The sequence below is a fragment of the Martes martes genome (genome assembly GCF_963455335.1).
Source record: "Martes martes genome assembly, chromosome: 9".
Lineage (NCBI taxonomy): Eukaryota > Metazoa > Chordata > Mammalia > Carnivora > Mustelidae > Martes > Martes martes.
Genome location: NC_137896.1, coordinates 79,042,258 through 79,069,515, shown reverse-complemented (window position 1 = coordinate 79,069,515; position 27,258 = coordinate 79,042,258). Strand labels below are relative to the sequence as shown.

General features: G+C 37.2%; 1 protein-coding gene across 1 annotated transcript; it reads right to left on the bottom strand.

The window, feature by feature from the left end:
• PEX13 (peroxisomal biogenesis factor 13) lies at positions 1 to 27,124 on the bottom strand. Its single transcript, XM_080812917.1, has 4 exons — positions 26,995 to 27,124; positions 5,573 to 6,267; positions 4,877 to 5,002; positions 1 to 2,635 (listed from the first exon to the last, which is right to left on the bottom strand). Exons 1-4 carry the CDS (start codon positions 27,084 to 27,086, stop codon positions 2,337 to 2,339), a joined length of 1,212 nt encoding a protein of 403 aa, XP_080669043.1. The 5' UTR covers positions 27,087 to 27,124; the 3' UTR covers positions 1 to 2,336.
• Between the last annotated feature and the right edge of the window lie 134 nt (positions 27,125 to 27,258).

The following is a 27,258-nucleotide window of genomic DNA, read 5'->3' as shown; positions in this document are numbered from 1 at the left end:
TTCAATATACTTTTATTTGTCCAGTAAAAGTAACTTCACAACCTATTAAAAATGGAATTTTAACTGAAGAACAATTTCTGTTCCTTTTCCATTAAAGAAAGCGTAAGATAAAGGACAGCTGTGTTCAAGTAAATGTATAATAATGACATAATGACAGGCTGAATCAAATATCCAAAAAAATGTTAAAACATAAAAATTTATAATCCTGTTACCTTTTCCTTTCTAAACTGATAAAATACGATCAGAAAAAAAATGTACATGAAACTTTTCTTATTGTAACTTGTGATTTATTGTTCTATTTAATTGAAAATGTTTTGGTTTCAGTTAGTAATTTCTGTAAAGTAGTACTTAGATGAGTTCCTAAAAACAGTATTAGAGCTGTGAACATTACATTTAATCTCACCCAAAAGATTATACTAAAACTGTCATGATAAAAAAAGGCTATAAAATTTCTCGCTTTTTTCCTTTTCCAGAATTCTAATAGAAAAGGAATTTTCAGACACAAATAGTTATCAGTCAGATAATGTATACTGCAATTTAGTGTACTTAGCTGAAAACCAAAGAAAAGTGAAATTGTTTTTGTCATTCATTCTGTGCTATATGCTTCTCCTTATACACCTTTAATAGTAGTCAAAATTCTATCTGAGATTCACCTTTTCTAATCTAAATAGTGCTGACTCAACATTTCACCCTCACTTCATTTCTAGCAATCAATTTAGAAGCCTCAACATCAAATTAAATAATCTGTTTTATTGAAAATTGTTTCAAGGGCAAAATTTCCATAAATTACTCTAACAACAACAAAAAAAGCAGAATCTGTAACTGTAGAACACAAATGTAAAATAATATACAAGAAACTTTATCTCAACTTGAAGACTAAATAATATCTGGGTGTTAAAAAATAGGCCTAAGATAAAGAAATTGTACTATCAAATAATTTTTTTCTGCATGGGGTCAATATTTATATTTTAAATTATATGTTACTTATACTGTTCTTTCAAAATAGAGGTTCCCAAAAAGCCTTCAGTAAAATTCTATGCTGAGTATGTATTTGGTTCTTATATGTTTTTGTGTGAACTGTTCTAGAATTATTTATTTGATGAACATAAAGTCTATAAAAAGATGAAAATAATCAAAATCTTTATCAAATAATTCCACATTTTGAACCGTATCTGTAAATGTATTCTTGTATACCTGTATTCCTAATATTATTTTGTAGTATGATCACAGAAAGTATATGGATTTTCCAATTTTGTGGGGAAATACTCAGTGTACTGAAATTTAACTGCATTTAAAGTCATTATTAAACACAAAACAAGTCATATAGTATTATCATATGCTAAATGGCAATCCACCATTTTATTTATAGTCTCAGTAGTAAAAACTAAACCTAAAAGAAATGTGTATCCAATGTGGCACATTTTCAAGGTTTAAAGAACAGCCTGACTATGGAATTTAAAAAGTAATTACACTACGGAAAAGCAGAAAATCCGTGAAAAGATTTAAATCATTACTGCTAGAACTGATTATATTGTTATGTGCAAACTCAAAGGATTTGAGTCTTGGCTAGAGAAAAAGAAAGTAAATCTTTCATATATTCTGATTTACCCAGGATGAAAACTAGTCATATTGTAAAGGGATAAAAAGTTCTATGATCCTCAGAAGAAACTGAAATAATCTGTAAGAGAAACTTCAGCCTTTTTACTAGCAGGAAAAACTAGAAGGGCTAAACATCATTCTAGAACCATCTCCTTCAGAATACTTCAAGTGACCTTTTCAAGATAAATTTTTAAAAATACAATAAAAGGTAACAGTACCAATTGCTGGTAGGTAAAAACACATTACTGTCTAAAGCAAACCCAAGACTGGATATAACACAGAACAGAAAATTTTTTTATTCAGTTTAAAGTTGTAAAAAAAAAAAAAAAAGTAGACTTTTGCCTGTTTTCATATTTATATATCACTCAATTTCTGAGGATTCCAAATCAATTAAGTTCTAACTTAAAAAAGCATTTAAGACCCCTACTATAGCAAACACTGTATTCTATAGTTCATCAATCTTACTTCCAATAAAACAGGATTTTAAATAAGATGAAAATGATAGCAGTCTCCATAATCTTAAAATCTAGGTGAAACAAATATCCTCATGGTCCAATAACTTGTAAAATGTAACCAGGTCATCAGACCAACACACTAGTGTACAACTTTAATAATTTCTAGCAGCAAAACACCTGGAATAGCCATTAACAAATGTGTTCATTGGATTGTAGATTAATTTCTTTGTAAGAAGTAATTTTTAAAAAGTATAGTTCAACTGCAGGCAAACATGAAAGATATCAAAGATCTTGTTTATCTCCACCTTTCCCAGTGGAATCAAGTGCAACTGGAACCTTATTAGTTTCAACAAAAACAGATTCAAAGGCAGCTTCCTGTTCATCCAAAGAATCAGCAGCTGTGGCTCCTTTAGTTAGTGTTGTGTTGTTAAAAGGTTGTTGCTGCTTGGAAATTTTGCTGGATTCCACTGCTTTTCTACCTCTTCTTTTACCAAGAATTTTGACATAATTAGCAGGTATAAGTCCTGTTGTTTGGCCATCAAGACTAGCCAGAAGCCAACCACGTACTTTGGGTTGCTGTTCTGATGGAAGAAAAGACAGCCTTGTAATTATAACACACTTTGGAGTCCAAAAAATATTGATAACAAAATATTAAGTAAAATCTGTGTTATACTTACATACTAAAATATATAAACAAACAATATATATATTCCAAATCAAATGATGAGTAGGCTTACCAGTTCTAGGATCCCTTCTTATAATTTACACTTTTTATTTTATACTTACCAAATATATTTTCAACCTCGAAGAACATGAAGTTTCTATCAGTTGGTCCATTCATAGAGTAAGGAGATTCAGTTCTCCCAAAAGCTAAAACTAACATCAGTGTTTTCCATATTTTAAATTGAAATTTAAGAAATGAATTTCTCATTCCTTCTCAAAAGTTAAGAGCAAGTATAGAAAATATCTACTTTTATACATGACAAATTTCTTTATATACTATATAAAATTCATTGTATTTGATTGTGATGAAAAATTCTTTCTTTCTTTCTTTTTTTTTTTTTAAAGTAGGCTCCGTGTTGGCATGTAGTCCCTGTGGGGCTTGAACTCATGACTCTGAAATCAACACCTGAGCTGATATCAAGAGTTGGAGGCTTAACCAAGCCAGTCAAGCACCCTCGTGATGAACAATTCAAGAAAGTGAATACTGCTGATTTTAATACAAGATGGGCAAAGATAAAGACCTCAGTTATCTCTAGCCACATAACAAAAAAGGTAAGGCAATACTCTAAGCTTAAAGAAGAAAAGGTTTTTTAGTATATTCAATTTTGTATTTTGGTACTTTCAAGATAGCCTGTATCTTTAAAAAGCTGTTTAACTTTCAGTTTTAGTTCAACACTGTAAGTCAGGCACAGTATGACATTTTTATGTTTAATACTTTACAATAGAGGGAAAAAATATAAAACATCTAAAATCAACCATTTCTGTGACTGATTTTGTTCTAAATGCTCAAACATACTTTATGTGAGCAATGGAGAAAAGCAAAGAAGCAAAGCCACAGTGTTAAGCAGCATCATTAGTGGATGAGTAATTTGAGATATAAAATTTTCCTTAAATAGTATAATGTAATTGAAAGAAACCACACTTGAACTTTTTAATATTTTATTTAGATTAGTTAAAACTAATTATTTGAAAGTGCTATTTTCACTAGAAGAGAAACATGAATATAATACTTAGAAGCCTAGGTTTTGTGTCTGAGGATGCGGCAGAGATTTAGCAAATTTGACTGATATTTTTCAATTATTTATATAATAATCAAATAATGTGAACGTAGACAATATTTTTCCCTATATAAAGAATGACTAAAACTAATTAAAGGCTCAAGTTTCCATTAAGAGATCACATAGTTAGTTACAAGTATAGGTTCTGAAGTGGGACAAACCTAGGTTCATAGTCTAGCTCCATCACATCTCAGCTTTGTGATCCTAGACAATTTAGTCATTCTGAGTTTTCTCATAAGTAAAATAGGAACAGTATAATAAGAGTACCAACATCATATCATTATTATAAGAGATAATGCAAGATGTAAATTATAGTGCCTTGTACTACAAAGGACAGCTATTATTGTCACTAGTATCTTTACCAACAAAATGTTACTTTTCCTAGCAAACTTCAATCTCCACAAACACACAAAAATCTTTTCTTTCCCCCCCGAAATCCATTAAAAATTCTGATCATCATTACTGGGGAAAGCTAAAGGGAAAAGGCCATTTTGTCTGGAGCCATTACAAACTATTAGTGACCTGGTCTAAAAATAAACCTGAGATGTATATAAATTTTTTGCTGAGGTTCTTTAATACTTCATGAGAGTAATTCCTAAAATATTCATGTTGGAGTTTCTGAAGTAAACACTATTCAAATAAAAAAGAAAGCAATACCAGTCTGAGCAATCAAAGACTGACGGGGATACTTACATGACACTGGATAATTTCTTTGGGTTGTTAGATTTATTACATATAGTGTTTACTTCATGTTTTTGTGTGGGGATTAACAGAATTTGAATTCAAGTTTTGAGTTTAGAAGAGATTATATGAACAAAATCTTTCCTCATCTCAGTGAAATATTATTGGAACAAACCTGTTGGGCATTCCCCACCCCCACACCCTCAGGTTTGGAAGTTCTAAACTGACACGAAAGAGAAATCCTAGCAATTATTTCTGAGTTAACTAACAATGACCAAGATTCTTTGTTGCAGTTTTTAATACTCTATTTACAAATTCAGAAAGTTCATGGATAATTCCAATTTATTCACATTTTATTACCTTTGAGAGCTAAGTTTAGCATATCACCAGCACGGAAGGAAATCTCTTCTTCAGATACAGCAGCAAAATCGTATTCTGCTCTAGCAACTACATGGTCATCCTCACCACTTGCCCAGTTCGTATTGTCTACAAACCAAATTAAGAATTAAGATTAAGGATTAGGGTTTACAGTTCTCTATGGTTTATATACTGCACAAATTTATTTGCCAAGAGAAAAGTACCCCCCAAGTAAATTCTATAATTAACACCATATAAAATCCAACAATATGTTCACTAGGATTTCTATTATGAACTTTCTCTTTTTCTTCAAGCCAAAATTACAATTACCTGTGTATAGTCTTAGCCATTTCCCTGCCAATAAGTATTAGAAAGATAAGGGAGAAAAAACAAAAACAAACAAAAAAAGAAAGATAAGGTAATTATGTCCTCTGTATCTTTGCATCCTCTACAGCATCAAGTTCAGTACCTTGTAAACAGTAGTCAGGCAATGTGTATCGTTATATCAAGCAAACAATAAATAAATCAATAAGCCTGTTTTTGCTATATATTTGTTTTCCAGTTTTCAAGTTCTTAACTGAAGATATAACTGGATCAAAATATTAAATACAAATGAATATGAAGAATGCTAACTTAACAAATTCATTCTTGAAATTTGAGACTGTTAAAAGGTTTTTGAGCCCATTCTCCTACTCTTACCTGTTATTTCATCATTATGAGTAGACAGCAGTTTCCAGATGAGGTAAGGACCACCAAGGATAACAGCAAAGAACAAGAATATTGGCCAAGATTTTGCTGAGTTAGCTGTTCTGTCCTCAGCACCAAGGCAAGCCACAGTTCCTTCACTTTCTGCCCATAGGTCCTCATTCTCAGAGCCTCTTCTTAAACCTATCATCCACTGCAATCGTCTGTAAAGATACCTTATAGTCCTAACTAATGCAAAAGCTGAAAAAACCTTTGTGAAATGTATTTTTAATCGGGAAAAGTGATTTGCTACATCCAATACAGCCCTGAAACTGTTATAGACAGCTGAAAAGGTAGCATCCATCATCATACTGACGGAGGCAAATGCATGCACAATACTTTCAATGGACTGAAATGCACCTCTGCTGCTTTCTTCAGCTTGCTGAACAAATCTACTAGGTGGCAGATCATCTACACGAAGGCGGTTATAGCCCAACCCATTATATCCATAACTATAAGGGCTATAGCTTCCATAAAATGAATTTCCATAGGCACCATATCCTGAAGAAAATGAACTGTAAGCAGGTCTGAAAGTATTCACATTGCTGCTTCCTGTCTGCTGTGATGGCCTTGGAAGAATAGGTGGGGGCACTCTGGTAAGCGTAGGTTGTCCAGGTCTTGTCAATAAAGTAGGACCCAAATCAGCAGATCTAAAACCAGATAAAGATTCAAAATAGCAACTTAAGCACATAATAAATTCAATTCAAAGTAACTATTAAACACTTCTTACAGATCTAGTGTTAACAACAGATCTACTGAAGATGTGTAAGAATAAGAAACAGTCACTAATATCCACATGCTTAGAATCTTTTTTTTTTTTTTAAGATTTTATTTATTTATTTGACAGACAGAGATCACAAGTAGGCAGGGAGCCAGGCAGAGAGAAAGGAGGAAGCAGGCTCTCCGAAGAGCAGAGAGCCCCATGCGGGGCTCGATCCCAGGACTCTGGGATCATGACCCGAGCCGAAGGCAGAGGCCTTAACCCCCTGAGCCACCCAGGCGCCCCTCAGTCTTAAAACAAAATGAAGAAGTAAAACAGCTGACTAAACTTTGCTATTTTCTTGTTTACTTATGCCGGCATTATTAGAAGTATTCTTAATCTACTTTCTCAGAGTTGGGTACAACCATGTATCTGTCTATCCTTGCACCTAAATGTCATTATCTTAATTATTATAGTTTTATAACAGGTCTTAGTATCCAATAAAGCAAGTCCTCCTACAATGTTCTTCAACTTCAAGAATGTTTTGGCTATTTGACCCCTTAAATTTCTACACACATTTTAGTATCAGAGCTTGAAGTTCCACACATTCTCCCCCTCAAAACCCTATTGAGACTGTATGGGATTACACTGAATCTGTAGGTTAATTTGAGATAAACCACATCAAGTGAGTTTCAACTCACATTTATTAGGTCTCTGAAAGATTTTTCTCAATAATGGTTTTTAAAGATAACTTTATTGAGTCTCCATAATGTTTTATATAGTTTCCATGTGGCAGGTTTTCTCTAAATTTATTCATACATACTTGATATTTTTTTTTAAAAAGATTTTATTTATTTATTTGACAGACAGAGATCACAAGTAGGCAGGAGGCAGAGAGAGAGAGAGAAGGAAGCAGGCTCCCCACTGAGCAGAGAGCCTGATGCGGGGCTCAATCCCAGGACCCTGGGATCATGACCTGAGCTGAAGGCAGAGGCTTTAACCCACTGAACCACCCAGGCGCCCCCATACTTGATATTTTTGATGCTACTATAAATGGTGTCTTCTAAAATTTCATTTTGATACTATTACATAGAAATAATGCATTTTTAAAAAAAATTTGGTCTTTGTGTCCAGGAATCTTGTTTTTTATTCTATTGGATTTTCAAAAGCCTTAAGGATTTCCAGTCATTTTGTATGTGAATACCAGTAGGTTTATTTCTTCTTTTTTCAATTCTTACAGCTCTGATTAAGCTATTATACCTCAGACATGTTATACAATCTTGAATAGAAGTGATAACAGTCTCTTTCCTGATCTCAAATGGAAAGTTCTCAACCTGTCACCATTGATTATTATGTTTGCTGCAGGGCTGCTGTAAATTTAGTAGTTCCTTTTCCATTTCTATTTGCTAAGAGTTTTTAGCATGAATGAACACCCAATTTTATCAAGTGATTTCTCAGCATCTATCAAGATTATGATTTTAATTATGAACTCAATTTCTTGAATGCTACTTAAAATAAGGTCTGTGGGCCAGTGCTAATTTATAAGTCATATGTTCCCACCTATAATGAGTAAAGTACAACAAATGACACTGTTTAAGTTATCCGACGTTGCTATATTTTTACTGTACTTTATAAAAGTATTGGTGGGGCACCTGGGTGGCTCAGTCATTGAGCATCTGCCTTCAGCTCAGGTCATGATCCCAGGGTCCTGGGATTGAGCCCCGTATGGGGCTCCCTGCTCAGCAGGAAGCCTACCTCTCCCTCTTCCACTCCCCCTGCTTGTGTTCCCTCTCTCGCTGTCTCTCTCTGTCAAATAAACAAATAAAATCTTAAAAAAAAGAAAAAGTATTGGTTATCAGCATAAGTATTTTGAGAAGAACTGCTATCAGACTATCTTCTCTATTTGTAAATTATACCTTGCCTCATCCCCTAAATTTCTTCCCTTCCTTTCTGTATTTTCTGTACTTTGTCTCTTTGTGCAAAAATATGTTGGATATTTTCTTCTTATCCTTCAGGTCACTGCTATTCAAGGGCCATTCCACCACAAAATAAGTATCTTGTACCATAATGTAAATCAATGAATTCTTAATGCCAATTAAACTAAACAGTGTGCTCAGTGTCAATGTTGCTTTCTTTACATCCTGGCCTAAGTTTCATTATTTTGTGGACTGCTATTACACAGTTTGAAAACCAACAGCTGCTCCATACTCTCGCAGGACACACTTAGAACACTGTTCTAAGTCACTAATTCTCTCTGCAGCAATGTCTAATCTGTGGTTAAACCCAATGAGTTCTTAATTTTGGCTACTGTATTTTTTATTCTAGATATTCCTTTTCCTTTTAATAGTTTCCAAATATCTGCCAAAATTCCTTATGTTTCCTTCTATTGATCGCCTTCAACATATTAAAAACAATGTTAACTTAAAGTCTCTTTGGTAACTTCATTTTCTGGAGCCCCATGAATCTGTTTTTTTATCTGTTGTTATACTTAATTTCCATTTCTGTTATCTAATGTCTTTCTGGGTCCTGTTATTCGGTTTTGCTTATGTATCAGATATACACAAAGAACTGTAGCAATAATTTGAGCCCCTGGATGATGCTCTTTCTCCAGATGTATTTCATTCTGGATACTGGTTTCTTAATTATCCTCTTGTTTACTTCGGGCAGGCTGTTAAGGCTATTATCAATTCATGATATCCTTAATCTAATTTCGGGAATGGAGATGATTTGAAGCTGGGCGTATATTCCTGTTAAGGGCCTCTTTGCTTCTTTTATACCCTTATACCTAGATGTATCTCTTCAGGGTCATAACTCAAGGTGTGGGTAATTTACCAGCACTTCTAGACCACTAGACTCTAACCATGCTCCAAGAGTCTGTCAAAAGTGCTCTTCAACTAGTTTCTCATCATCCAAACTGCTTCTTTTGGAATCAGCAGCAGCTTCCATGTGAATCCACTCTCACCTTTGTGGATTTCCATCTTTCTCTAGATCTGGGCTCCACAAATCTTTATCTTCTTATTTGTTCTATAATGCATTCAAGCAGATGTTTTTAAACAAATCTTTTTATATTCTGCTTAGCTTTTCCATTTGTCCTCAACAGGGGTTTTTCCCCCCTTAAATTAATGCTTCTGCCATCATCAGAAGCCCTTCCCATAATTCTCTGTCCATCAATATACAGTATCTTACATTCATATACATGTCTGCCTCTTCTACCAATGAGCTCCTCACAGGTACAGGAGTTATTCTTGTTTCACCATCACCTACTACAGTGCTTAGCATGTAACAGGTACTGACACAAACACTATGCTGAAGTCTCTCTTTAGTGAATATTTAAAACACACATATCACCTAGAGTATTAATACATTTTTTCTTTATATATCCTTCTATTATTTTATAAATTTCAATGAATATGATAGTTTAAAAATTATAATTAAATGTAAATACATAATAAGAAAAAAAAGAAAGTTTTCCTCTTACTCTTCTCTGATTTGAATGCTGCCTATTTCTGGCATATACAAGTATAATCAGTGTCCACATATAGTCTGGCTTTCTGTTACAACCAGCAAAATAAGAGCAACTAAGCAGGCCTATGACTTTGAATAACAAAAGATGTATATTCAGTGCTATATGTGCCAAAAGTCTCCCAATCCAACTTATTATTTTGAAAAATTTCAAACACAAAAAGAGTTGAAAGTACAATGGATACCAATATTCCTTCTCTCTAGATTCAACAACTGCTGTATTTGCTTTCTTTCTCTCACTTTCTAGTCTTTTAAAGGTTCTTGAACCAGGGGCTCTTGGATGGCTCAGTCAGTTAAGTGTCTGCCTTCAGCTTAGGTCATGATCCCAGGGTCCTGGGATCGAACTGTGTCGTAGGGCTCCCTGCTCAGTGGGGAGCCTTGCCCCACAATCATGCTCATGAACATGTATGCTCTCTCTCAAATAAATAAAATCTTTAATAAAAATTCCTGAACCACTGGAAGTAACTTGTAGACTTGATACCTTTTTTTTTTTTTTAAAGATTTTATTTATTTGTCAGAGAGAAAGGGAGAGCACAAGCAGGGACAGCAGCAAGCAGAGGGGAGTAGCAGGCTCCCCGCTGAGCAGGGAGCCCCACAAGGGACTTGATTGCAGGACCCTGGGATCATGACCTGGGCCTAAGGCAGATGCTTGACCGACTATGCCATCCAGTTGTCCCTAAACTTGATATATTACTACTAAATACCTCAGCATGTACTTTCTAAGAGCAAAGATATTTCATACAAAACCATACCATTTTCCCATTTCTAAAAAGTAACAATTTCATCATTATCCAATTGATATTCAACAGATAATTACCTTCAAATGGCTTTAAACATCTGAACAGACACAGATAACAAATACCATCAAATGTCTTTAAACAGCTTTGAGATAAAATTCATATACCATGAACTCAGCTATTTATTTATTTATTTATTTATTTATTTATTTTAAGATTTTATTTATTTATTTGACAGAGAGATCACAAGTAGGCAGAGAGGCAGGCAGAGAGAGAGGAGGAAGCAGGCTCCCTGCTGAGCAGAGAGCCCCATGTGGGGCTCGATCCCAGGATGCTGGGATCAGGACCTGAGCGGAAGGCAGAGACCTGAGCCAAAGGCAGAGGCCTAACCCACCGAGCCACCCAGGCGCCCCGAACTCAGCTATTTAAAGTATAAAGAGCTATTTGAAGTATAAAATTCAATGAGCTTTTGTATATTTACAGAGATGTACAACCATCAACCTATGTAATTCCAGAACACTTTCATCATCTCACAAAGAAATCCCATATCCAGGGGCGCCTGGGTGGCTCAGTGGGTTAAGCCGCTGCCTTCGGCTCAGGTCATGATCTCAGGGTCCTGGGATCAAGTCCCGCATCGGACTCTCTGCTCAGCAGAGAGTCTGCTCCCCTCTCCTTCTCTCTGCCTGCCTCTCTGCCTACTTGTGATCTCTCTCTGTCAAATAAATAAATAAAATCTTAAAAAAAAAAAAAAAGAAAGAAATCCCATATCCATTAGCAATCACTACCTATTTCCTGCTCTAGTCCTAATCCTAGGTAAAAACTGATCTAATTTCTGTGTCTATGGATTTGTCTATTCTAGATCTCTCATGTATCATCAATTCTTATTTTTTTTTAAAGAAGAAACCATTTTATTATTATTATTATTTTTAAAGATTTTATTTATTCACTTGACAGACAGAGTTCACAAGTGGGCAGAGAAGCAGGCAGAGAGAGGAGGAAGCAGGCTCCCCGCTGAGCAGACAGCCCGATGCAGGGCTCGATCCCAGGACCCTGGGATCATGACCCGAGCCGAAGGCAGAGGCTTTAACCCACTGAGCCACCCAGGCGCCCCAATTCTTCTTATTTTTAATAGTCATTCTGTAAAGTTGCTGTGAACATTGAATTAGCAAATATGAAATCATTGTTCCTGGGGGAAACAATGTACTTCAGCATTATGGTTAGGGGCCATTTTAAAACAGCAAAATTACCAACATATGAAAAATGTGGCCTCCATCAAATTGTGAAAAGGACACCTGTTTATAGCATAATGCAGAAACAAAAACCCCGAGTGTCAGGAAGCCTGGGTGGCTCAGTCAGTTAAGCATCTGCCTTTGGCTCAGGTCACAATCCCAGGGTCCTGGGATCGAGCCCCACATCCGGCTCCTTGTTCAGTGGGGTGGCTCCTTCTTTTCCTTCTACCCGCTGCCCTCCCACTTGTACACTTTCTCTCTCTCTCTCTGACAAATAAATATATAAAAAAAGAAGTGACAGGGTTGCTTTGTTCAACCTCAGCTGAGAGATGACTCAGATCTTTTGCCACTCTATCCATGTCTGTGAGTGATCATGAAAGTGCCCTAAGTATTAATTTTGGGGTTACAATAAATTTTAGTAAGAAAATCTGCAAATACATCATCTGCAAATAATGAGAATTTATTGTAAATGAATCATACCAATATGTAGTATTTCGTGATTGGCTACTTTCACCTTATATAATGTTTTGAAGGTTCATCCATTTTGTAGCGTTTACCAGTACTTCACTCCTTTTTTTTTTTTTTTAAAGATTTTTATTATTTATTCACTTGATAGACAGAGATCATGAGTAGGCAGAGGCAGGCAGAGAGAGAGGAGGAAGCAGGCTCCCCACAGAGCAGAGAGCCCGATGTGGGGCTCGATCCCAGGACCCCGAGATCACGACCTGAGCCGAAGGCAGAGGCTTAACCCACTGAGCCACCCAGGTGCCCCAGTACTTCACTCCTTTTTATTGCTGAATTATGTTTATCCATCCATCAGTTGATGGACATTTGCATTGTGTCCACTTTTTGGCTATTATGGCTGTTATTATGAACATTTATATACAAATTTTTGTGTGGATGTATGTTTTTGTTATCTCTTGCGTATATATATACCTAGGTATGGAATTGCTGGATTATACAGTAACTATGCTTAACCTTCTGTGGAATCGCCAGATTGTTTTCCAAAGCAACTGGGACATTTTATATTCCTACCAGCAGTGTATGAGTGTTCCAATTTCTCCACATCTTTGCCAGCACTTGTTATTATTTATCTTTTTCACTTTAGCCATCCTAGTGGGTATAAAGTAGTATCTCACTATGGTTTTGTTTTTCATTTCCCTGATGGTTAATGATGTTGAGTATCTTTTCATGGGCTTATTGGCCACTTTTAGCTCTTCTCTGGAGCAATGTCTATTTAGAGATATTGCCCATTTGAAAAATCAAGTTATTTGCTTTTTTATCATTGAGTTGTAAGAGTCAAATGTCTTTTAGGTTACTGTGGTTTTCTTTGAAGAAAAATTCAATTAAGGTTCACACATTGTATTTGGTTGTTTCCTCACCTCTTCTAAATTAGAATCATCCTGCTTCTTTTAAATGTCCTTGACTTTTTGAAGAGTAGAGCCATTTTATTCATTTTTTAAAATTATTTATTTATTTGACAGAGAGAGAGAGAGAGAGAGAGAATGTGCACACACAAGCAGGAGGAGCGCCATGCAGTGGGAAGGAGAGAAGTAGGCTTCCCGCTGAGCAGGGAGCCCAAAGCAGGGTTTGAGCCCAGAACTCTGGGATCATGACCTGAGCTGAAGGCAGATGCTTAACTGACTGAGCCATCCAGGCATCCCGAGTCAGTTTTGTTTTAGAATTATCTTACATTTCTTGATCTGTGTTTCCCCAAAATGCTGTTTGGGTTTTTTGGGAGGGGAGTTCATGTGCGTAGAGAGGCAGAGGGAAAGAATGTCAAGCAGACTCCCCGCCCAACACAGAGCTCAACCTCACCACCCTGAGATTAAGACCTGAGTCAAAATCAAGAGTTGGATGCTTAACTGACTAAGCCATGCAGGAGACCCCAAAATGTTGTTTAAATATATCTCTATCCTCTACATTTCCAGTTAAATTAAACACTGCATCTAAAGGTTTAATTAGAATCAGGTTAACATTTTTGGCAAGAATAATTCATAGGTTTTGTTTATTTCATATTGTATCACATCACAAAAAGTGGAACCAAACTTTAAAAAGAATTTAAAGAAAAGATTAAGAAATAATGAAAGAAATAGTGACTAAGAAATAGTATACTATTTTCTAGTTTTCATAAAGCAGCTCTGCTCTAAAGTAGGAGCAATAACAGATACAACAAAAATAATAAACAGGCATATCTAGATTTATGAAATAGAAACTGAACAGAAATATAAAGACGATTATGGGGGTGAAGCTATGGGCCTACTCAATTCTGGGTCTGAAATCAGGCAGTGACAGCCAGGACATAGGTTTCTAGGAAATAACAAGAACTAACAGTGCTCCACTCAAACAGAACTAGCTTGGGGCACCTGGGTGGCTCAATCAGTTAAGCATCTGCCTTCAGCTTAGGTCATGATCCCAGGATCCTGTGATTGAGCCCTTGTATCAGGCTTCTTGCTCAGAAGGAAACCTGCTTCTCCCTCTCCGTCTGCTTGTGCTCTCTCTCTGTCAAATAAATACAAACCTTAAAAAGAAAAAAAAAAAAAGAAATCTCACTGGTTCTCTTAAAAACAAACAAACAAACAAAACACCAAACCAAACCAAACCAAAACAAACAAATGAAACTAGTTCATTCCTTGAAGCTGTGGGTTGGAATGCAATACCTTGGCTTCTAAAAAGCAATTATAAATTTGCTAACAATAGTTTAAGATTTTTAGAAAGTTACAGAACTATGAAGGGTAAGACTCATTAACATCTCAAGTGCAGGAAATGAAACAAGTTAACAACTGACTCAGTGACTTGATCTTTGATATCCTTAATTTAAGCTACCATTTTTATACTTGTTCTTACATGGGAGGGTGGAGAGGCAACAGGAAACCTACTAGACAGAAAGAGGTAAATATAGAAGAAGGGAAGGGAAACAACTCAAAAACTCAAAAAGGAAACAGAACCTATTCAAAACAAACATATCAAGAAGACACACAAAGAATAAATAAAAACACTAAGAAACCAAACTAATGAAAATCAACAATTAGAATAAAAATTCAGCTTCTTGGGAAGATGGCTGAGTAGAGGACTCTAGTTTCATTTAGTCTATGGAATTTAGCTAGATAGCTATCAAACTCAACCAGACATCTAAGAAAAGAATTGCTACAATTCTACAAATAGAAAAGTGACCACTTTTTGCAAGGCAGGAGGTGAGGAGAAGTGAATTTGAGGTGATATATTAGAATATAAACTGTGGGGAAAGGGCACTCCCATAAGCTGGCTACGGGAAAGTGATAAGGATCAAAAGTGTAAAATTGGAACTTTTAGAAATATGCTCTGGTGGGGGATATCCCTGCCTTAAAAGGTGCTCAGGTGGCAAAGGACATGGAATCCTGGATGGGACAGTGTGGTCTCAGGATCCCTGGGGTCACAGAAAGAACAGGGGTGCCTGAGTGCAGCAGAGTTCCCAAGTGTTGTGATACAATATTAGAATAATTGGGGTCCCAGAGGAAGAGGAAAGAGAGCAAGAGACAGAGAGCCCAGAAGGTATATTTGAGCAAATTATAGCTGAGAACTTCCCCAGTCTGGGAAAGGAAACAGGCACTTGAGTCCAGGAGGCAAAGAGAACCTCCATCAAAAATCAATAAAAATAGGTCAACACCTTGACATATAATAGTGAAGTTTCAAGTTTCAAAGACAAAGAGAAAATCCTGAAAGCAGATTGGGACAAAAGGTCATTAACCTATAGAGGCAGAAAGATAAGGCTGGCAGCAGACCTATCCACAGAGACCTGGCAGGCCAGAAAGGACTGGCATGATATATTCAGGGTGCTAAAAGAGAAAAATATGCAGCCAAGAATGCTTAATCCAGCAAAGCTATCATTCAGAACAGAAAGAGGTAAAGAGCTTACAGCACAAACAGAAACTAAAAGCCTGCAAGGAATATTAAAAAGGGATCCTTTAAGTGAAGAGAGAGCCCAAAAGTAACACAGATAATATACAGAAACAGTGACCTTACAGGTAATACAATGGCACAAAATTCGTATCTTCCAATAGTTACTCTGAATGTAAATGGGCTAAATGCCCCAATCAAAAGACCCAGGGTATCAGACTGAACAAAAAACCAAGATCCATCGATATGTTGTCTACAAGAGACTCATTTCACACCCAAAGACACCTACAGATTGAAAGTGAAGTGGGGCAGGGGGATCGGCTGGGTGGCTCAGTTGGTTAAGAGGCTGCCTTTGCCTCTGGTCACGATCTCAGGGTCCTGAGATCGAGCCCCACGTCGAGCTCCCTGCTCAATGGGGAGTCTGCTTGTTACTCTACCTCTGCTGCTCCCCAGCTTGTGCTCTCCCACTCACATAATCTCTCAAATAAATAAATAAAATCTTAAAAAAAAAAAAAAAGAAAAGAAGTGAGGGGGCAGAGAACCATTTATCATGCTAATGGACACCAAAAGAAAGTTGGGGTAGCCATCCTTATATCAAATAAAACAGATTTTAAACCAAAGACTGTAATAAGAGATGAAGAAGGTCACTATGTCATAATTAAAGGGTCTATCCAACAAGAAGATCTAGCAATTATAAATATTTATGTCCTTAACATGGGAGCAGCCTGTTATCCAATTAACAAAATTAAAGAAACACATTGATAATAATACAACAATAGCAGGGGACTTTAACACCCCATTCACAGCAATGGACAGATCTTCTAAGCAGATCAACAAGGAAACAAGGGCTTTGAATGACAAAATGGGCCACATGGACTTCAAAGATACATTCAGAGCATTCCATTCTAAAGCAACAGAATACACATTCTTCTCGAGGGCATATGGAACATTCTCCAGAATAGATCACATACTGGGTCACAAGTCAGGTCTCAACTGGTACCAAAAGACAGGAATTAGTCCCTGCATATTTTCATACCACAATGCTTTTCAAAACTTGAATTGAGTTACAAGAGAGAATTTGGAAGGAAAACAAATGCATGGAGGTTAAAGAACATCTTTTTAAAGAACGAATGGGTCACCCAGGAAATTATAAGAATTTTAAAAATTCATGGAAACAAATGAAAATGAAAACACAACTCTTCAAAACCTTTGGGATGGGGCACCTGGGTAGCTCAGTGGGTTAAGCCTCTGCCTTCGGCTCAGGTCATGATGTCAGGGTCCTGGGATCGAGTCCCGCATCGGGCTCTCTGCTTGGCAGGGAGCCTGCTTCCTCCTCTCTCTCTCTGCCTGCCTCTCTGCCTACTTGTGATCTCTCGCTGTCAAATAAATAAATAAGACCTTTAAAGAAAAAAAAAAAACAAACCTTTGGGATGCAGCAAAGGCAGTTCTAAGAGGGAAGTATATAGCAATATAAGCCTTTCTCAAGAAACAAGAAAGGTTTCAAATACACAACCTAACCCTACACCTAAAGGAGCTGGAGAAAGAACACAAATAAAGCCTATACCAAGCAGGAGAAGAGAATAAAGATTAGAGCAGAAATCAATGATATAGAAATAAAAATAAAACAAAACAAGAACAAAACTCAGGGGAACAGATGAAGGAAACTAAGAACTGGCTCTTTGAAAGACTAAGATTGATAAACCCCTGATTTATCAAAAAGAAAAGGGAAAGGACCCAAATTAATAAAATCATGAACGGAAGGAGAGATCACAACCAACACTGAAGAAATACAAACAATTATAAGAATATATTATGAGCAACTATATGCCAACAAAAAAGGCAATCTGGAAGAAATGGATACATTCCTAGAAACATATAAACTACCAAAACTAAAACAGGAAGCAATAGAAAACCTGAACAGACCCATACCCAGTCAAGGAAATTGAAGCAGTAATCAAAAGTCTCCCAACGAACAAGAGTCCAGGGCCAGACAGCTTCCCAAGGGAATTCCACCAAACATTTAAAGAAGAATTAATACCTATTCTTCTGAAGCTGTTTCAAAAAATAGAAATGGAAGGAAAACTTCCAAACTTGTTCTATGAGGCCAGCATTACCTTGATCCCAAAACCTGACAAAGATTCCACCAAAAAGGAGAATTACAGAACAATATCCCTAAGGAACATGGATGCAAAAATTCTCACCAAGATACTAGCCAGTTGCATTCAACAGTACATTAAAAGGATTTTCACCACGACCAAGTGGGATTTATTCCTGGGCTGCAGGGGTGGTTCAACATCTGCAAATCAGTGTGATATACCATGTTAATAAAAGAAAGAACAAGAACCATCTGATCCTCTCAATAAACAAAGAAAAAACATGTGACAAAATACAGGATCCTTTCTTGAATAAAACTCTCCACAGTGTAGGGATAGAGGGAACATACTCCAATGTCATAAAAGTCATATATGAAAAGCCCACAGCAAATATCATTTTCAACGGAGAAAATCTAAGAGCTTTTTCCCCTAAACTCAGGAACACAACAAGGATGTCCACTCTCACCACTGTTGTTCAACATAGTACTAGAAGTCCTAGCCTCAGCAGTCAGACAACAAAAAGAAATAAAAGATGTCCGAATAGGCAAAGAAGTCAAACTCTCACTCTATGCACAAGACATGATACTTTATGTGGAAAGACCAAAAGACTCTACCCCAAAATTGCTAGAACTCATACAGGAATTTAGCAAAGTGGCAGGATATAAAACCACTGCACAGAAATCAGTTGTATTTCTGTACACTAACAATGAGACAGAAGAAAGAGAAGTTAAGGAATTGATCCCATTTATAATTGCACCAAAACCCAGAAGATACTGAGGAATAAACCTAGCCAAAGAGGTAAAGGATTTGTACTCTGAAAACTACAGAACACTCATGGAAGAAATTGAGGAAGACACAAAGAAACAGAAAAGCATTCCATGCTCACGGGTTGGAAGAACAAATATTGTTAAAAGGTCTATGCTTCCCAGAGCAATCTACACATTCATTGCAATTGCTATCAAAATACCATCAACATTTTTCACAGAGCTGGAACAAATAATCCTAAAATTTGTATGGAACCAGAAAAGACCTCAAATAGCCAGAGGAATGTTGAAAAGAAAACCAAAGGTGGAGGGATAACAATTTCGGATTTCAAATTCTATTACAAAGCTGTAATCATCAGGCAAGTATGGTACTGGCCCCAAAACAAGACACACAGATCAGTGGAATAGAAAAGAGAACCCAGAAATGGACTCTCAACTCTATGGTCAACTAATCTTCAACAAAGCAGCAAAGAATATCCAATGGAAAAAAGACAGTCTCTTCAACAGTGTTCAGAAAATTGGACAACCACATGCAGAAGAATGAAACTGGACCATTTCCTTACACTATACACAAAAATAAACTCAAAATGATTGAAAGACCTAAATGTGAGATAGGAATTCATCAAAATCTTAGACAAGAACACAGGTAGCAACCTTTGTAACCTTGGTTGCAGTAATTTCTGGCTAGACTTATCTCCAGAGGCAAGGGAAACAAAGCCAAAAAGGAGTTATTGGGACTTCAACAAGATAAAAACCTTTTGCACGGCAAAGGTCACAGTCAGCAAAACCAAAAGACATCCTACAGAATGAGAGAAGATACTTACAAATATTTTATCAAAGGGTCAGTATGCAGAATCTATAAAGAACTCACCAAATGCAACACCCAAAGACCAAATAATCCAATCAAGAAATGGGCATAAGACTTGAACAGACATTTCTCCAAAGACAAACAGATAGCTAGCAGAAGCATGAAAAAATATTTAACATCACTCAGCATCACGGAAACACAAATCAAAACCACAATGAGATACCACTCCACAATTAACAAGTCAGGACACAACACATGTTGGTGAGGACGCAGAGAAAGGAAAACCCTCTTACACTATTGGTGGGAATGCAAGTGGTACAGACACTCTGGAAAATAATAGGGAGGTTCCTCAAAAAGTTGAAAATAGGGGCGCCTGGGTGGCTCAGTGGTTAAATAAAGCCTCTGCCTTCGGCTCAGGTCATGATCTCAGGGTCCTGGGATTGAGCCCTGCATCGGGCTCTCTGCTTCCCCTCTCTCTCTGCCTGCCTCTCTGCCTACTTGTGATCTCTGTCTGTCAAATAAATAAATAAATAAATAAAATCTTTTAAAAAGTTGGAAATAAAACTACCTTACGGCCCAGCAATTACACTACTAAGTGTTTACCCCAAGGATACAAATGTAGTGATCTGAAGGGGCACCTGCACCCCAACGTTAATAGCAACAATATCCACAGTAGCCAAACTATGGAAAGAGTCCAGATGTCAATGAATGGATAAAGAAGAGGTAGTAAACACACATGCACACACACACACCCCCAATGAAATATTACTCAGATATCAAAAAATGAAATCTTGCCATCTGCAATGACATGGATGGAACTAGAGCATATTATGCTAAGAAAATTACTCAATCAGAGAAAGCCAATTACCATATGATTTCACTCATATGTGGAATTTAAGAAATGAAGCAGAAGAGCATAGAGGAAGGGAGGGAAAAATAAAACAAGGTGAAATCAGAGAGGGAGACAAACCATAAGAGACTCTTAACCATAGGAAACAAACTGAGGACTGCTGGAAGGGAGGGAGCTAGGAGATGGGGTAACTGGGTGATGGACATTAAGGAGGGCATGTGATGTAATGAGCACTGGGTGTTATGTAAGACTGATGAGTCACTGGATCCTACCTATGAAACTAATAAAACACTGTATGTTAATTAATTGAATATCAGTTTAAAAAAAGAATGAGAATTCATTCAAGGAAAAACAAATTTTATATAACAGCCAAACATTAAAATAGTCGAAGAGTTCAATGAAGCAATAACATTTTATTTCATAAAATAAAAATTGAAATGAAATAAAAACATGTAAATATGAAAAAATCCATTACAAATCTTAGACACGATGCTCATAGTCACAGGAATTGTCTTGCAACTATATGGGAAGAAGAAAATTAGTTGTTGTACATAAAGGAACACAGTGGAAAATACAGAACTTGGGGAATTCCACTTCAAGTAACATCATTCTAGGTAATCAGACTAATCCTCCCACTAAAAAAACTAGAAAGGCTAAAAAAATATAACATTACCTGTTTAAAACATGCAAGAACAAGGCATTGAGGAATTAAGAAGTTATTATCCAGGAGAAAGAAAACTCAGAGTCCATTTTGAAAAGTTTCTCAAGGCACAAGCATCAATCTGGAAGAGATGGCTGACAGGGCAAGAAGCTGTGCAGAGCTTTCAATAGACTCACTGTGCTCAGGAGACAAAAACTAGAGTTCAGAACCTGTAAAGACGAGGGCCAATGTAAAAACCCACACTTCAGACTGGGACCTTAAATGGTCATATACTAGGAATAAGGGAAAAATGGTATACAAGAAATAAGCTAGCCCTGGCAGGAACTAAAACCACAGCTTCAAACTGGCTCAATTCTTGAAGGCATTAAAATGATCTTACACTGCTAGTGGGGAAAGGTGCCTGTCAAAGGTAAAACTCTCAAGATAGCCAGCATCCTAGGCCTCAAATTGCTTTAAATTATCTACATACAATGTTCAACTATCACTGAAAAATAATTTGGCCTATGTGAACACTAAACTATATGTCAAAAAAAAAAAAAAAAAAGGAAAACATCAGATAATACAAAGAGATCCATAAGGGCCCAGATAATGGAGTTACTAGGCAGAGACTTTTAAAAAAACTATGACTAAGATATTAAAGAAAAAAAGACAAGATTGAGATTTTTTTTAGCAGAGAATAGAAACTATAAAGCAGGACCAAATGGATATTCTAAAACTAAAAAATTAAGATTACTTAAACTATGAATTTAATGATTGGCTCAGTACAAGATTAGACACTCTGAAAGAAAAACATCAGTGAACCAGAAGAGAGCTCAGAAGAAAATACGCGGAATGAAGCATGAGTACCAAAAGAATACACATAGAAAGGAGTTTAAGCTATGGTTTGTACAGTGAAATAAACAGCTTATAGGGGGTTGGGAGTCAAAGGGGTAAAAAGATGATGGGCAGAAGCAGTATTTGAAGAGATAATGGCTGAGACTTTCTAAAATTAATGAATGGTATCAAGTCAGATGTAAGTATCTCTGTGACTTCCATCCCAAATAACACAACGAAACTGTTCACACTGAGGCCCCAACAAAGTATACTTGCTGAAAACAAAAAACAAAGAGAAAAATCTTTAAAGCTGCCAAAGGAAAAAAGAGATTCCTTTCAAAGAAGCAAGAATAAGACATAATGGCCCAAACTCTCAGTAAGCTTAAAGAAAACAAAAAGGAAGCCAGGAAAAATGTAGGTCCCCTAAAGACAATGTTGAATTAGCAGATCCCTAGACTCTCTAGACTTCCCATTAACTAAACAAGAAAGTGGAGTAAGTCATACATTGTTACTTTAGCACAAACTATTCCTGATACAATGTTTAATAGGAACTCAGGGAAGAAGAGATGGGAAATAATAGGGCTTAAAAGATATAACTAGTGAAAATTTTCCTACACTAAAGATTGAATTCTTAGAGTAAATATCATAGGTACTGAGCATGAACAATGTAGGTACTAAGCAGGAGGAAAAAATATACATGTCTGTATATTCACACCTGAATAGGGCATAATAAAGTTGCAGGGAACCAAGGTATCAGGTAAAATCTTAAAGCCTACTAAGGAAAAAACAGTCTACCTATAAAGGAATAAAAATTAGACTCAATAGAAAAATTTCTGTAGCTATACAACCTGGATATAAAGCCAAAAAAGTATAGTACAAAGAAAGAAAATTACAGGCTAATTTCATCTAGAAATATATATGCAAAGATCTTAAAATATTAGAACAGAATTCAACACTGAATTTTACAAAATAATCACAATTAAGTAGTAAATTTCATCCAGAAATCTACTCATGATTCAACACTAGAAAGTTAACTGATGAAATAAACATTTTCAAACTTAAAAAATACATATGATTATCTCAATAAATGCATAAAAGTCATTTATAAAATTTAATACTCCATAATAAAAATATTATCAAGGTAAGGAGACAGAGGTTCAAAAGGAAACCTATTAAAAACAAAAAAGCAAACATTACACTTAACAGTGAGATTTGAGAAGCTATCCGATGAAAGCCAGGAGCAATACAAGGATGCTGGTTATCTATGCTGGCTTATTTGTAAATGACAGGACTGTCAGCATGGAACACAAGAGAATTTCAACTAAACCACTAGAATAAACTAAGTCTGACTTATGCTGGATATAAAAGATGGAAAAGTACTTCATGGAGATATTTATAAAACATTATTTAGGGCAAAAAAGGTCCAAATTCTCATGAAGTTCTAATAAAAATCCCAGTAAGCCTTTTTTATAAAAGGTAAATGTAACAAAGGCAATTCTGAAGAATAGCAATGTGTGGAGGCTATTGACATAGCAGGTATCAGAACTTACTAAAAGACAGTGTAGGGGTGGCTGGGTAACTCCGTCAGTTAAGAGTCTGACTCAATTTCAGTTCAAGTCATGATCTCAGGGTTGTTAGCAGGGGTCCCTCAGCATGGAGCCTGCTTGAGATTCTCTCCTCCCCCCTCGACCCCTCCTTCTGCTTGTTCTAAAATAAATAAAACGATCTTAAAAAAAAAAAAGAGTGGTGCTAGCATATTAATAGAAAAACCAACAGAACAGATGGGAAAGTCCCCCAAACAGAACCACACATTTAGGAAAACTTAATAGGATGTAGATAGCATTATAAACTAGTACAGCATAGATAAATTAATGGTACTGGGATAGTTATCCCCATGGGGGGGAAACTATATCTCTATTTTGCACTGATTTTGTACAACAGAGTCAGTTCCAGGTGGATTAAAGATATTAATGTGAAATGCAGAACATTTAAAAAAATAAGAGAGAGAAAAAATTTCTTGATCTGAGGCAGAAAGGGTTTCTTTTTTTTTTTTTTTCCAGATTTTTATTTATTTATTTGACAGACAGAGATCATAAGTAGGCAGAGAGGCAGGCACAGAGAGAAGGAAGCAGGCTCCTTGCAGAGCAGAGAGCCCGATGTGTGGCTTGATCCCAGGACCCCGGGATCATGACCTGAGCCAAAGGCAGAGGCTTTAACTACTGAGCCACCCAGGTGCCCCAGAAAGGGTTTCTTTCTTTCTTTCTTTTTTTTTTTTTTTAAGATTTTATTTATTTATTTCACAGACAGAGATCACAAGTAGGCAGAGAGGCAGGCAGAGAGAGAGGAGAAAGCAGGCTCTCCACGGAGCAGAGAGCCCCATGTGGGGCTTGATCCCAGGACTCTGGGATCATGACCTGAGCCGAAGGCAGAGTTAACCCACTGAGCCATCCAGGCGCCCCGCCAGAAGGGGTTTCTTAACCAAGGCATAAAAAACACAAAGTATGAAAATTTTCACTATAAATTAGAAGTATCTGTACAACAGAAGTGAACATGAATGTAAACAAAGTAGACAAGCCACAGACTGAAAGAAATTGAAAACATACAAACAAAAATATAATTAGTATGAACAAAGGACTCATAACAAGTTGATAAATAAACCTAAAGCCAATAAAGAAGTGGGCAAAAAATATCAAGAGAAAAAATTCAAATGGCTAATTTAACATTCAAAAAGATGCTCAATCTTATTACTAACCAGAAGTGCGAATTAAAGATTAAATATCATTTCACATCCATTAGATTGGCAAATATAGAACTAAAAAATAACATCATCAGTGTTAGAAAGAATGTAGAGAAACTGAAACAGCTAGTGAAAATGTAAAAACTGGCATATAACCACTTTGGGGAGCAATGTGGCAGTAGTTAGTACTTGAAGTTAAGTGTACCTCCCACCAAGTAATTCCACTTCCATTAACTCGTTATTAGTAAATCCCTTGGAAATGTGGACAAGGAGAAAGGCACAAGAACGGTCACTGCAGGGGTGTCTGGGTGGCTTAGGTCATGATCTTGGGGTCCTGGGATCAGGCCAGAAATTAGGCTCCCTGCTCTGCGGGGAGTCTGCTTCTCCCTCTCCCTCCCTTCCTCCACTCTGCTGATGCATGCTCAGGCTCTCTCCTTCTCTCTCAAATAAATAAATAATCTTAAAAAAAAATGGTCACTGCAGCAGTTTTTAATACATAATTAATACTTTAATACTTACAACAGAATAGTTTGTTTTTATATAATAGAATATCCTATGGCAATTAGAATGAGCTACAGCTGTATGTATGAACAAGATAAATCTCAAATCAATAGTATGCAATGGAAAAACATTTTGCAAAATGATACATACTTTGAACATATTTATTTAAACTCTAAAAACACACTAAACACTATACATACATATATAAAAAACACACAAACTTAAGGACCAAGGTATAAAGTATAAAAACATAATTGGGTACACTAAACAGCAAACAGGGGCAGTAGTTACAGCAGGAAAGAATAGTGGGAGGCTTAACTGTTTCTGTAATTTTAATTTTTTAAAAATACTTTATTTGGGGTGCCTGGGTGGCTCAGTGGGTTAAAGCTTCTGCCTTCGGCTCAGGTCATGATCCCGGGGTCCTGGGATCCAGCCCCGCATCGGGCTCTCTGCTCAGCAGGGAACCTGCTTCCCTTCCTCTCTCTCTGCCTGCCTCTCTGCCTACTTGTGATCTCTGTCAAATAAATAAATAAATCTTTAAAAAATTTTTTATTTATTTGACAAAGAGCAGAACGAAAAAGCAAGAGCAGGGTGAGGGGCAAAGGGAGAAACAGACTCCCTGCTGAGCAGGGAGCCCAATGCAGGGCTCCATCCCTGAACTCTGGGATCATGACCTCCGCCCAAGGTAGACCCTTAACTGACTGAGCTACCCAGGCGCCCCTGGAAAAATTTTCTTAAAGCTAAGTGTGGGGGCACCTGGGTGGCTCAGTGGGTTAAGCCTCTGCCTTCGGCTCAGGTCATGGTCTCGGGGTCCTGGGATCGAGCCCCGAGTCCGGCTCTCTGCTCAGCGGGGACCCTGCTTCCCTCTCTCTCTCTGCCTACTTGTGATCTCTGTCTGTCAAATAAATGAATAGAATCTTTAAAAAAAAAAAAAAAAAGCTAAGTGTGAATACACAAGTATTCACTCTTATACTCTACCAGTCTACGTGTTTAAAATTCACAATGAAAAAAAGTGGGAAAATGGTTAATTTTACATAAACAGAACTTTTACAAGATGCCAAAGTATAAAACCCGTCTTCCAAAGAATTGTCCAAAAAATTTTTTTAAAAAAATCAAATCTTGCATAAAAAAGGTAGCAGGAAGTGTTGCCCAGCTTAACAGTATAATTAAAGCTTTTATTTGTTATATATCTATCATTATTAAATTAAGTTGCTAATGTGTTCAAGCATCTTGATACTTAAATAAGGATTACAAGATTTACAAGATTTTAGAACATAGCAGAAATACTTTCCAGTATATTGGGGATTTTCTAAACCTACTATGGTAGGCGATCTGCCATTCGAATCTCATCATCTAAATTTCGATGTCCAGATCCACCCAACACGAAGCACACAAGCATGTGAAAACTCTTCTCCTTCATTCTCTTTTAACCTTTTCCCCATTAAACACTCATTAAAAACAAAAAACACGCAGGCCTTAGAAAAGTGACACACTATTTTGCACACAAAGTCCATCCATAGGCCTTGGAGTTACAACTCCCGCTTTAAAGTTGCGTCTCCAATCCAAAACATTGCTGAGTTATGCTGAAAAACAACACAAAGTATATAGGCTTAGGTTCCAGTTGCGTAAAAGCGACCTTTTGGGCTTTCACCAACTTCTCGAGAGGCTGTCGAAATCTCTGGGGAGACTTTGCTCCCTGTCCAGCCGGTGCTGGGCAAATGCCAGCTATTCTCATCCCCGAAAAGACCAAAAGTCTAACGCTTTTAAGAGGATCAAGCGGTTCTGTCACGGTGTTCCGCTAATAGAAAGGAGCAGGAAGCCGCCCCCTTTCTCCCAAGCTCGGGGACCCAGTGAGGCTCCCAGGGGCTCCATGGAGACTATCTACACCGAGAACCGTCGAGTCAGAAACAGCTGCTGACATTGAAATTCCCCACACTGGCGTCCCGTCTCTACCCTGAACCCCTCAACGCTGAGAGCTGGTTGAGAGGGGGAGGGGACACCGCAGCGCAACAACGGCCTCAACCGCCTCCTGCCAAGTCCCTTCTTCGGCCCACCAAACCCGCGGCCAGAAAAATGCCACACTCACTGAAAAGAGGGCCCAGGTCCTGGTCCCGGCCCGGCCCCAGGAATTCGGCGGGTCTCCCAGGGTTTTGGGGGAGGAGGTGGCTGGGAAGCCATCTCCTCCACCTCCGTTCGGCTCCCGGTTCGCGCTGGGACTCTCCAGGCCCGGATACACTAGCCCCTCGCGCGCCAGGCACAATGGGCAGAACATCGAGTCCTCCACCCCGCTCTCCCCGGCAGTTAGGACGTCGTTTGTGGTTCTTTGCCAGCCGGGACCTGAGGAAAGGAG

Excerpts from the sequence above, each read along its gene's own strand:
- PEX13 (XM_080812917.1), bottom strand. The coding sequence starts at position 27,086 with ATGGCTTCCCAGCCACCTCCTCCCCCAAAACCCTGGGAGACCCGCCGA. Across the intron at positions 5,003-5,572 it reads TCATAATGATGAAATAACAG|ACAATACGAACTGGGCAAGT; the intron begins GTAAGAGTAGGA and ends TTTGGTTTGTAG. Across the intron at positions 2,636-4,876 it reads GCTAAACTTAGCTCTCAAAG|AACAGCAACCCAAAGTACGT; the intron begins GTAATAAAATGT and ends TTCTTCCATCAG.